This window comes from Pararge aegeria, chromosome Z (genome assembly GCF_905163445.1).
Source record: "Pararge aegeria chromosome Z, ilParAegt1.1, whole genome shotgun sequence".
Lineage (NCBI taxonomy): Eukaryota > Metazoa > Arthropoda > Insecta > Lepidoptera > Nymphalidae > Pararge > Pararge aegeria.
This window is the reverse complement of record NC_053208.1, coordinates 13,319,272-13,332,820: the sequence shown is the minus strand read 5'-3', so window position 1 is coordinate 13,332,820 and position 13,549 is coordinate 13,319,272. Positions and strand designations below refer to the sequence as shown.

General features: G+C 32.7%; 2 protein-coding genes across 3 annotated transcripts in view; one reads left to right on the top strand and one right to left on the bottom strand.

Moving 5' to 3' along the window:
• LOC120636393 (SET and MYND domain-containing protein 4-like) overlaps positions 1-1,163 on the bottom strand; it is a 28,091-nt gene extending 26,928 nt beyond the window's left edge. The window contains exon 1 of the mRNA XM_039907855.1: positions 1,064-1,163. The gene's annotated coding sequence lies outside the window, so the exon portion shown is untranslated. The remainder of the gene's footprint in view (positions 1-1,063) is intronic.
• Positions 1,164-1,227: 64 nt separating this feature from the next.
• Positions 1,228-13,549, top strand: part of LOC120636148 (CUB and sushi domain-containing protein 3) — a 45,445-nt gene continuing 33,123 nt past the window's right edge. For both annotated transcript variants that reach the window (XM_039907465.1, XM_039907464.1), the window contains exon 1: positions 1,228-1,407. In XM_039907465.1, coding sequence (XP_039763399.1) covers positions 1,365-1,407 — 43 coding nt within the window. In that variant the 5' untranslated portion in view covers positions 1,228-1,364. The remainder of the gene's footprint in view (positions 1,408-13,549) is intronic.

Sequence of the window (13,549 nt, the reverse complement as noted above, 5' to 3'; positions counted from 1 at the left end):
TTGACGCACGGGGGTTTACACCGCCAGTTTCCTTACTCTGGGCTGGTACGGAAAATTCTTTTAACAGAAAACGTAATACCTTACTTAATCTAGGACCTTGTGATCCGTAGTGGATCATAACCACAAAATAGACTAACGTCATTGCATTCTTTTTAGCCCAGGATTTTTTTTTTAAATCTATAGATGTTTTTATTTTGAAATGTGTTTAGAGTAAATTCTATAATGTTTATCTTGAGAAAGTTCAGAATAGAACTAAGAGACAGAATAGTATATTTATAATAAGGTATTCTGAGCGAACGAAGTAAAGGGTACCAACTATTTAATACTTATGTTGTGACAAATATATCATTATATATTTGTCAAAAAATATGTAGATTATTTAATATGAAATGATCTTAATACCTGTGGACTACGTTTAAAATCTTATTGTATGCTTACTTAGGTAGCTTTACATTTTAATACATATATTAATGTTTGAATAAAAATTTACAAAGCACGATCAATTACTTTTTTTAAAGCTTCGAAATGATAGGAAGCTTAGAATGGAAGGAATTGTTAGTTGGTTATTTTGATATTCCTTACACTATTTTTAAAGTTTAGGCCTTCAATACACTGCAACCAATAAATATAAGTTATTTTTATAATTAAACTAAATGTTTAAATATATATTAAATAAACTAAAAAAACAAAACGCTCATATTTAAGAATATTGTATTCTGCGATATAAAAGACATCAACGCGCTGTTGCTTCTATAAAGTTTTATTATTAATGTTTTTAAATTATATTTCTTTTTTTATAATTTATTGAAATGCTCAATTTTTTGTATCAAGTATAAAACCAAGAGCCATAATTTATTGACGATTAAATTTACCATTGACTGTTTAGGAAATTTGGCATATTTATTCCTGAGGCAAGTTTTTTCTTAAAGAAAGAGATCAATAAATTTACAAAGCTCAACCATAAGTTATACTCTTAGTCTACCTACGTTACCAATACAAGTATAATATATTATTATATTTTACACATTACATTAATATGCAAATACCAACAGAACCTACTAACCTAATAAACGAGTGCGGAGACCAGCATTCCAAATCAAAACACGTAAACCGTACCCTGGAGTTCGAGAAATTTATTCGACACGCGAAAGCTCCGAGTTTGCGTGTTGCGGAGCGTCGCTTGTATAGTACCTGCCACAGATTAAAGAGGTACCTGCGATGCGCCGGCGCACCTGTCGCCATCGCACCCGTTCACCATTCAGTACATCTCCAACCGCCGTGAATTTTGAACGCACCATGGTCGCGCACCGTAACGAAAAACCGTCGTGAGTGCCTCTTAACGAATTTTTCTTGTGAACTTTATCATGGATCTCATTTACTTTTGTGTTATCACTGCTATTCTGCAAGGTTTGTCAATTTTTAAATACATACCAACTATAAGGTAGGATAAGAAAACTTAGCCGCGTGGTTTGGACCACTTTCAGATCGATCTTCTGTCGAATAGCTAATTTCTTTCAACGTTTCACTTTGCAGTTGTGATTTTTTATTCGTTTATTTATTTATCTCTCCACTTATTTTTGCTAATCCGTACTTCTACTCGTATAAGTGTATTTGTACAATCACTAACAATTCTTGGATTAATTTGGAACACTTTCACTCATAATTGGATATGTAGGTAAGAACCTACCTGAATTATTAAACTTTTAAAACCTAACTGAGCCATAAAAATTGAGAGACCTGTAAAATATTTGGAATTCGTTTGTTGTAGTTCAGCTTCGATTTAATTGTAAAAACGGTCCAATTTAATGCTATTTTATGAAAATACCCTCGATACAAAGTTCATTAAGAATTTAATCTTTTAGGTATGTAAGGATTTTATTATGAATATAGTACCTACTACGTAGAAACTTACAACAATCAGGCCTTGAATGTATCGGTACTTCAGGAGAAGTATTAGTTGTATTTAATTATATTTAGTACGTCAATATATTGACGTCAATATAATGAGTAGGTAATTATCTTGCAAAAATAGTACAGGCCTACCTAGCCAACTATACTTATTAGTACCTACGACATAATAAACAATAACAGATAATAGGTAGGTATATAATAGTAATAGGTATACAAATAATATTACGAATATTATTCTTAAAATAATAATTAATAGCAGCGTTTTATATAAACCAGTTGTGATTGAAAAGCGGTCAATATATACACCTCTCGACTCCACCTCTCTCTACACCTATGTATGTACACCTCAAGATAAATAATAAGAGTACATTAATCTGTAACACCAGATAAAACTAAAAACGCCAGGAGGAGGAAACAAAGTTTGAAACATTCAACCTGGATGTGGCTTGGAGGGCTTTAACAATTATTATCAGAGATGATAAACGGAATCGATGGCTCGAATGGCGTGCTTTTCAAGGCAAGAGGGGTGGCATTCAGCCTATAGATACCCACTACGTAGATCTTAGATTAAAAAAGCATTTAGCGGGCTTCTTATGCGGATGCTAATAAGAAAGGTTTGATAATAATAGGGGCGATAATATCACAAACTATGATCACAGATTTTGTGATCGATCCAACGCATACGTCCGAACGTACATTTAATTTTCCTCCTAGCAAGTGCAAGCCGCTGACTTCCGTTAGACTTGCTGCTGCTATCAGTAGCACTACCTATGCGGTTAACCTGTACATTTTCAATTGTTCCATTTTCCACCCACAATCGTATCAGCTCGAATGAAAGGGATTTGTTTTTACCGACTTTCTGTACGCTGCAATATCGGAATTATGTTTAATTTTCTACGAACCGAAAAAAAATTCGTCGTTGACTGTCGGATGAAGGCGGTTCTCCTTAAATTCTAATGATTGTGTATAGGGAAAATAAAAGTAATTGAAATATTTAGTCTGTACTGTTTTCAAAATGTTGTTATAAAAACAGAGTTTAGTTGAAAAGTTTAATTTTAGTAAAAGTGTAAGAAGTCTTTTATTGCTAGTAACATTAAAATATATTATCCAGTAAATTTAGGTATGCACTTACCTTGAAATTTGCCACTAAAAATAGTCTTAAGTATTGTTCTAAAGGAGTTACACATAAAGGCGCCGACTATTCGCCAACATTAATGCTTACATACTTTCTGGGCGACGGCTTTAGTGTGTAGACTACTTTATAGCAACCTTCGTATTCACTTGGGCTTCATAGGAACAGCTGTCACATATTAAACGGAAGTCCCCGGCCCCCCTATTTCCGACTCCAGGTGACGTTTGTTAGTTTTCAACCAATATAAAGAACGACAATTTTATCAATTCGGCCGTTTTACAAGATATGTGATAATCTGAAACTATTTTGCTTGTATTTTAATGTAGGAAATGGTTAAGTTGGTCTTATCTATTCTATCATCTGATGTAGATCCTACGACGTAAAGCTCGTACCTACTGTATTAATTTATTAAGAGAATGTCACTTTCAAGCATCGTAATATTTTAGTAAACAAATTGTAATAAAAAGGTCATCCAGCCCATTTATACTGCACGACACTTAGAAATAGATCTTTTTATTATTCTTTAATTAAAATGAGTATTTGGTGTTCAATGATAATTACCGTAAAATATTCAGACTACTTACTTAGACTGAAGGGCTGTTACCTACTACGAAATCTCTAAGCTAAACTAAATTTAAGTTTAAAGTGTTAATTAGGTAAGTAGGTATTTAAGGTTTTTAACCACTTTTAATAACCTATATTTTTGTATTTAAAAGTTTATGTTATGATTGCAATGCGATTGTCTTTGTTCTATCATGTTGTTGTTATCAACTTGTCCATTCCTATTTTTATGTGTTTTACACTTAATTATTAGTACAACAAAAAAAAGCTAGAAATTTTAATAACAAAACCAAACTACACAAAGAAGTGATATACAATAGTCGGCCTTATCGCTTATATGCCAGAGAAGCTAAGAATATAATATTAATTTTACCTTTAGCCTTAATTTGTGACGCCATTACTCCGGTGCTTTTCTAAGTCATACTCGTATGCTTGGGGAAAGTGCGCACGTTGTGGAAAGTGCGGTATTAGGGGGTGACAAGCGTAAGAGGTTGTAGAAACTATGCAAATTACTGTTATCATGTCTTTGTATTAAACTCGCTTTCAGATTAGATTTTACCTGCAAACTATAAGGAAACGCGTCGCGAGTTATAGAATAAATTAATATGCATTTTCCCTAGTGCTTTTAGGTAAAAATAACTGAAATATGGAACCTTAACTTTATCTATTTTTAAAGGGGAATGTCATTTAATATAAATACATTCTGAGGGTATAAAGAAATAGGCGTAACTATCATTTCCTGCGCCTTCCCATGGAATGTGTTTTTTTTGTGCATTCTAGGGATATTTTCCTGGATGGGGAAACTATTACGACTTTGAAATAAGTTAACGACCCTCATGCCCGTTTTTTGGATAAAATGTGTTCCATCTTGAAATAATAATAAATTTAAAACACTCGTTTTAAATTCAAATAAAAAGTATATATATACTTAAAATAAGTATACTTGAAATAAAATATAAAGTACTATTAAATATAAAAAAAAAATAAGTATACTTGAAATAAAATATAAAGTACTATTTTAAATTAGTAGGTATTCGGTTTGCTTATTGTTTCGTCATTCGTCTGTTCATCTGTATATAACAGTCGCAACATCCCTTACATCATTAAAACTGTAACGCTGAAAGTAAGCACAATTTTACATAGATAAAAACGAAAATAGGTACAGGTTAAAAAAAACATCATTGATTTCAATAATTCTTTATTTAGACTATGGTGGCCGGTTATCTTATGGGGTGGGTTCAGATATGCAGTTAACTAGTTATTTAAGTATAAATTCATATTCCTATTTTATATAAGACTAGCTGACTCGCGCAACTTCGTCTGCATCAAATCGGTTATTATCGGATTTAATATCTTTTAGCATTACTATACCCGCCGTAATATCTAAACGATAGGTCCAATTTGAATAATTTAAAGAGGAGTTTGCAGGTACATAATCAATTTTAACTATATATATATTTGGATAAGGATCTGATAGGAACGTCACCATCTTAAGATTGTACCCGTGTTTTGATTGACAAATTATAACAAAAAGCGGTTATCTTAACAGTTAGACATTTAGCATCCCGGACTTCTGTGTAGGTAATAATGATGACTTTATCTATCCATTACATGTCCATCCATCCATACATACACCCATCCACTCATACAGCCATACTCACAAACTTTCGCATTTATAATATAAGTAGGATGGTATGCATGCATTCGATCGTTGTCCCAGATGCCTTGCGACTCGCTATTATCTATGATGCATTATGTCCTTTATCTCCGACAATATTTACCAGATCTTCATTAAAATTTCACAATACATGCTTGATAGTATACACTTTCAAATAAAAAATAATTATTAAAATCGGTTCAAACTTAACGGAGCTATAAAGTAAAATTGATAAAAATTTTCATCTCATTTCCCGGGAGAAGCTTATTGTTTATCGGGATAAAAAGTAGCCTATATGTTGACCCGGAATATCAGCTACCACTATATCACATTTTATTTAAATCCGTTCAGTAGTTTTCACGTGATGCCCGGACAGACACACAGACAGACAAAAATTCATTATAAATCTGTTTTGGACTCAGTATCGATTATAAAGCATCCCCCGGTCAAAATTTTCAAAAAATATTAAACGTACAGAAATCTTCCAGTTACAGTTTTATTATAGTAAGTATAGATATTATGTTAAAAGACTGAACAATATTTTAAGTAGGCATCTATTATTAGAATACATCTACTATTAAAATACGCGAGATAGCCATAAAAATTGTATAAAGTGAAAGTTTCGTTATGAGGTTGAATTCCAACACAAAAGCAGGGGTCAGAACATTGCCAAGGAAATTATTTTGCGTGTCATGGTATGCGGTATTTTATGTGATATTTCTACATCTTATATACGGGACACTTTTGTTACTTTTGTTCTTATAAACTACTTTCCCCAATTTATAGAAACAGTTTTTAGTACCTTCTTTAGACAAATTCCTAAATAACTTGTTTATTCTCACGACTCTCCCATTTTTCGCTCTGACTGTTCGAGGCTCATGAAATAATATTGTTTGATCATAAATACCTTCTATGAGAGCACTTTCGACCCCGTGGACTACACTGTCTTAAGGTTCCTACAAAAATTCTGAATCAACTATCTGAGCTAAGTGTATCAAAATTCAAAATGTAGGCCTAATTAATACACACTTTAGAAACGTTAAGTCAGTCTGTTTGTAGTGACTCTACCACCGGTTCGGAAGGCAGATTCCACTGAGAAGAGCCGGCAAGAAACTCAGCGTATTGCTCTTTTCCAACATCATTTTAAAGTTTAACAATCTTTAGAATTTTTGTGTTTTGTGAGAGATGAGAGTGGAGTGGCCTGCTTCCAAGCAGCCTTGTCGTTAAGGAATTCATCAATCGTGTAGTAACCGCGATTTGTTAAATGTGTCAATTCAAATTCAAATTCAAAATTTCTTTATTCATGTAGGCCTATCCCAGGCACTTATGAAGCCCCCTTACAATTATATAAACAAATTTGTATAAACATATTTGTTTACATAATTGTAAGGGGATGGTGATAACTTCGTTCGCCAACTTAAATCTAAAAGCCCACAACAAACTTAGCCGGGTAATTTTTTTTTGTTATCACCATATTCCAGTAAATTTATATTAAGCTATGAAGCTAGAGCAATTCACACCCAAACTTTTTTATCGTTTAAGTAATCCTTAATATCAAATAGGATTTTTCTGTAAGCTTACGATTTATATAACGTTTGAACATATTGAGAGACATCTCAAAGATTTCATTTGGTAATTTGGTTATAAAATAATATACAATTGAATGAATTTGCAATTTTGTGTAGACTAGTAAACTGTTGTAAATTTGTTACAGTCCATTTTCTTTTTAAATTTTGATATATTTTTATGGACATAAGATAAATTTTCATATATGTAATGACTATGCACCGTCATTATTTTAACTTCTTTAAATTTATCCCTTAATGACTCTCTTGGTGTTTTAATATATTGTTTAAACTTAGGTAAAAGTAGATCTAATATTACCTTCGGTGTCATGTTATAAAAGCATATACCCATCCCCACAAAGGATTTCTGTACTTTCCTCAGACGATATGCAGATATCACTAATTTATGCCCGTTTCTAGTTAGTCGACTGTTTATATCGACTTTTTGTTCATAATTACTTATGTTTTGTTCAATAAAGATAATATTATTATAAATATATTGCGAGGCTACTGTAAGTATACCTATTTCTTTAAATTTGGTACGAAGGGATTCGCATGATCTAAGTTTACTTATATATCGATCGCACTGCTCTTTTCTGTAGTATAAATATAGTTTCTATATCAGTAGCTCTGCCCCATATACTATCAATTCTATTCTATCAAAGTATTCAAAAGCAATTGAGGACCAAAGAAGACCAAACCACAGCAGATTTTTTATCAACATAAGATTTCTCAATTGTTTGAGTATTTATACCTAACATAAAACTCGGAAGGTCTCAGAGGTGAGGAAGTATCTCGACATCTTTTCACCCAAAATTTTCTGAAATGTTATCTCACAAATGACCTCATAGGTAAACTTGAAGGTCATTCTTTGAATGATTAAAATAAGTAGCTTAAGGTAAGCGACGATAGATTTAGAAGAGGAACAAATCATACCGGTTACGATTAAATGTGGCTCCTTACTGACGTTAGAAAACCTAAGACACTGACCAATGGTAGACAATGGTATTGCAAGGTGATGAAATGATGACTGCGCAACGGAATGCCATCGTTGGTCGACCCTCAGTGTGCGGATAAATTGCATCAAGCAAGTAACACGGAGTAAGAAGGACATCATTGTGGAAGACACCATATTGTTTTCTCGAAGACCCGACTATCCCCATTAACTTATCGTAAGTATGCGTGAAAATAAGAATACCCAGTTAACCGATCAGGGCGTGATTTAGAATGCGTGGTAAATATTTTCAAAAAAATTAGAAAGAGATCTCAAGGAAGTACGTAGATTATCTAAATACCTTGACTATATTTAAAAGTAGGTTCAGAATCTTAATACCTTGCCCATATTTTCTAAAATAAAAGATACACAAACACACAATTTAATCAATAAAGTAAATTATTTTTAAGTAGAACTAAAAAACTATACGTATATAAGTATATCTAATATATTCTATATTGATTTGTAGTACGCTAAAAGATCAAAAAAAGCAATATACCACCGTAATGGCTATAACCTAAGTTTGTTACTTCCTTTAAAATACGTTTAAAGTACAAAAACATTCTGGCGGTCAACAATGTACAAAATATCTATGCCCTAATTACAAAACTGAAGCAACTTCCCTTAGAAAACGGTGAACGAGCGTAAATGGCCTTTGCGATATGAAGAAACATATGCTAGACGATCGTTTCATAAAGATAACTGTTAATTACTGACCGTTGATACCATTAGCGTATGTTAACCAAGGTTTCATTTAAACGGGGTTCAAAATTTTATTGAAGTAATTAAGTCAATTTATTTTTGAATTGGAATAGCTGTTGCTCAATACTTTAGCCGCGTTTGCTTAGTGCCAAAAAAACTCTCGGAAACCGTTCGTTTTCCCGGGATTAAAATTTACCAACAGGATACGATGTTAATTTTCGTCGAGATTGGGTTAGCTCTTAAACCGTACGTAGATAAGAAACAAAGTACTATTTTTAAATCCCGCGTTTTTTTCGAGATTAAAATATCCTATGTCAGTCTCCAACGTGCAAGTTGTAGAACTGTGCTAATATCATTTCGGCAAGATCAAAGCCATGGTAAAGCCGCATTTATGTAACAAACAAGCAAAGCGATAAGCATTTACGCATTTATAATATCTATCACACACAGCGACTTGGTTCGCTTAACTACAACTTCTGGTCAGTTTTCTATACATTCCTTCTCCCGATTTCTTTAAGCATGTAATATATACTTTTTTAGTTTTCAATCAAAACACCAATTATTATCGAAAGGTATAATATCAGAAATTACTGATTTTCAATAAACCTTGAGAATTGAGATCTTTCATGACCAACTTGTAGGTACTTCCGGAGAGTGGCGTGTTCAAACCAGAAAACAATAAAACACAAACTCTTCAGCTTTATTACTAGTATTGATAGAGACTCAGAGAGATCAGCTTCCGCTTGACCAAAATGATATCAGTGGTAGTGCTTAAAATTGCACGTGACTCATTAAAACACTCGTGTGATCTCACACACTATGAAATCCCTCATCTACGGATCTTTTTACTGTTTTTAAACTATCTGTTTAATATCCCAAAGATTTCGATTATAATTATAAGACAGTTTTATAACCCATACAAATTAAGGTACTGTAAGCGAAATCAACGCGCTTTATTATAATCGCATCCCATTGATACATAACAATATAATAATATGTTTGCCTGTTTCAAGTAAGCAATCAGATTTATAACGCACTGGATGTATTTTAGAGGCAAACTATACCATACTTCGAATTCTTATACAAATGTTCCACTGTTTAGAATCCGGTATTATCAAAGTGACATGTTGAATTTATGATTCGAATTCCCTGAAAGACAGTTCTAACTTTACGGATAACATATTTATATCCGCTAAAATGCACCCCAGAGCATATGGACATATCCATATACTTAATATTTACTATACGGAAAAAAGGACTTATGTTTACTTAAATAGGTCTATTGTATTTTTGTAATAAATCATTCTGATTTTAGATACATTACGAGCTTTCTTCTCATTGGACGCATCCAAGCATGCGGTGTGAGCTAAGGCAGTTGCCGGAAGGCTGAAATCTCAAATGACATTTTCCTCACGCGTCCACTAAGCGGATCTGTCGCGTGCCACAATTTACATCACCCAGTGGGTTGGCCGGTGACCTGATTATGCGTAAACTAACTGCGTATTGGACGATGTAACGGTTCAAGAATGTGGTCGCGCCCGCTAGTCGATACCGTGGAATTTGCTGGCATTTTAGAAAATAGTTCTAACCAACCATTAGAATAGTCGATGCAGTCGTTGTTAGGTGATACGGAGTAGATATAATACTGTACTCTAACAAAAAGTACAGCGTACACATAAATTGTCGAAAGATAAATTCAATGCACAGTCGTGCGGTAGTTATTTAATGTATTATATTTATCTTTTCGTCACACATGCTTTAAACGTGGACCTTATCACACGGATATAAGGCTCATAATGCAAGATATTAGACACGCGTGTTTTATCAAACACTATCGCACTTGTGTTTATTTGTGATGCAGTTAAGTTTGTACCTCTCTGCAAGTTATATGTATGAAGATATACGATTTTTAACTTAGTCAGGTAATACAGATTCTATTTTTGATACTAATAAAAAGCTTTTATGCGTGTAGCAGTAGTACGCATTTCCTTAAATGAACATAAGTATATTTTGTACTTTCCTTATTATGATAATTGAATTTTAAATTTTATCAAATTATTTTTTTAATTTTAAATACGAAGTTATTAGCTTTAGTTTTTAATATACACTGTATTTCGGATTGCATTATACGCATATTTTTGACTCCGCATAAAATAATATTTGAGGCTAAAATCGCAAAACTGAACAGCCATTACAGCAACTCGCATTTTGAGAGCGGCCTTCAAAACTTTCATAAAGTGGATAAATAGCAAAAATGTTTAGTCATTTTCTTGGAACGTATTTGAAATAATAGTCCATTTTCCTCACAAGTGTGATAAAATGCATTTGCATTGATCATCTAGGCTTCCATATCGCGCCCACTTAGGTACTTACTGCTTGCGCACTTAATACCGCCTCGTCTGTAAAATTCAATGCACCATACTCGTATCATACTCTGCTACGATATGATATATATAAAAATTGTCAAAGAGATACATCACATCCGGGGAAGAAAGACCACAGGATATTTTAAGCCCAGTCAAACCGACGGTTCTCGAGGAATTAAAAAACACAATACACGCGGGTGATGTTGTTGAAACAGCTTTTTTAGTATCTTTTCGTAACTTTTATCCCGATGTTCCCACGGGAATAGAAAATCTCAGAAAATCTATGTTAAGTGAACTTAGATTTTCTTTCTACTTACTTTTCCGATCATTAATAAGAGACGCTAAAGTATGGCCAGGTTCAGTTAGTTAACAATAAAATTAAAATAACCTTCAATTAAATGTACCGATCTTGTTGCATGAATGGAATCTACGCACGGTAAAGTTCGCAGATGAGTTTACACGTTTTTGCGTCATCGAGAAAGCGCTTTCTCGGAACGACTCACTGCTCGCGTTCGCACTTAGCCGCAGTTGCGTCAATTTCGAACACATCATGCACTGCCAGGTGCTCTTACCCGACACTTCAATCAATAATTAACTTTGTATATGTAATTAGTATGCGATTCCACACAAAATCTAGCAGAAAACGTTTTTTATTATCTGTTGAATTTTTAAAAATATTGAATACGAGTTTTTCCCAGCATCTAATTATTAATATTTTATGCCAAAAATTACGATCATAAATCACTGTTTATTTTTTTTTACGTAGTATGTGTTATTGTGGCTTATTCATAAAAGATAGGCATACGGATCTGTCGATTTCAAATAAATAGCTGTATATTTGTATGACAGTATCTCATTACGACTCACCATTTAGACAGCGCATGCTCATGTTTTCAAACAGATCGCGAACATTTTTCAGTTGTAATCTTATTACTACTGAATTTAAATATAGCTACTTTTGAATAAAGCTGCTTTCTGATGGTGAAGGAGTAATTAAAATTGGTTTCTCAGTATCAAACTTTATCAATTACAGAATAAAAACAAACAACCAACTCTTTATAACATTAAGTAAGTATATAACACCTATATACCACCCTTAATTATAAAATATTCCGCCACTTGTCTATTTCGTTTGTTAAATAGGAAAGTTAAGAAAATATTCTTGGGTCATCTGATGAAATGAGTTTAAACTTATTCTAGGACACAACTTACCAAGCCGAGTTTTAACAACGCATACCGCATACGTAATCCAAGTTTACAATTAATCTGACTATAAATGCATTGTCTATATAACTTGAATTCGTAGATTGTTAATAGAAACGCTCTACCTATCTTAGATATTATTGTCAATCTGGAGAAAGTTACTTACTTTGAAAACAAACATGACTCATAATTTTGTACAACCTACTGTTGCGTATACGGATGTACGGTGCCTTCATGGTATTTTTGTGAAAAAGTACAGATCTTAGTAGGTTTTACTGTACATTCGGGCTTCGACTGAAGAAGGATAATGATTTTGGGTGAATGTATGTATGTAAACACTTTTTTTCACACCACAATACTAAATAACAACATATTAATAGAGAAAACAAAATTCATTTATTAGTGTAGGCCTACTTTATAATCGTATTTGGAATGTCAAATATTTCTGTTAGTAGAGACTCTACTTCTGGTTCGTTACGGCTTTTAAAATTGAATAGGTAATTTTTTTTGTGGTGTAAACTTAATTTCCTATAGAAGAGTTTTTAGAACGAAAGAATATTATTTCTTACAATTTTTAGTAAGTAGGTACTATCTACGTTGACATAATTTATTTCTAAATCGAATTATTTTTATAATTTTCGACGGCCGACTGGCGCAGTGGACAGCGACCCTGCTTTCTGAGTCCAAGGCCGTGGGTTCGATTCCCACAACTGGAAAATGTTTGTGTGATGAGCAATAAGTGTTTTTCAGTGTCTGGGTGTTTATATGTATTTTCTAAGTATTTATGTATATATAATTCATAAAAATATTCATCAGTCATCTTAGTACCCATAACACAAGCTACGCTTACTTTGGGGCTAGGTGGCGATGTGTGTATTGTCGAAAAAAAAAAAAAATAAAATAAAAAAAATTTTAGAAATTCTACCCAATATATTCTACCTAAATTTTAGAATTAATATTAACAAAGCATTAAAAAAATCAACACAGAATAGTTATATAATTATATAACTATTTATTTTAAAAGATCGAATAATAAAAAATGGTCTTTATTGTGTCTCATTAACAACGGTTACTTATAATCGGCAACTATTAGTAAAATCTGGGTTACAGCTATTAAAAACTGCCTCCGGGTTTTCTTAGGAATGAAATTCGCTAAATCACATTGTTAAAAGATTTTTTCAAATGAGCAGGTATATTATGTATTATATATTTATATATAAATAATAACCAACTACTATTAGGATTCCGTACCTTATAAAGTAATGCTTACAGGATAATTTTGTTATCGGTGTATCCTTCCGTTCGTAAGATTACACCGAATACTAAGTTTAACGGCCTCTATTTTATAGGTTATTACATGGTGGCCAACAATTTTGTCACGATGGTGATTCCTTTGGTAAACAATTGGTGGGAAATCGAGAATCTGTGATTTTTATTCCAGTGATTTTTTGCAAAAAA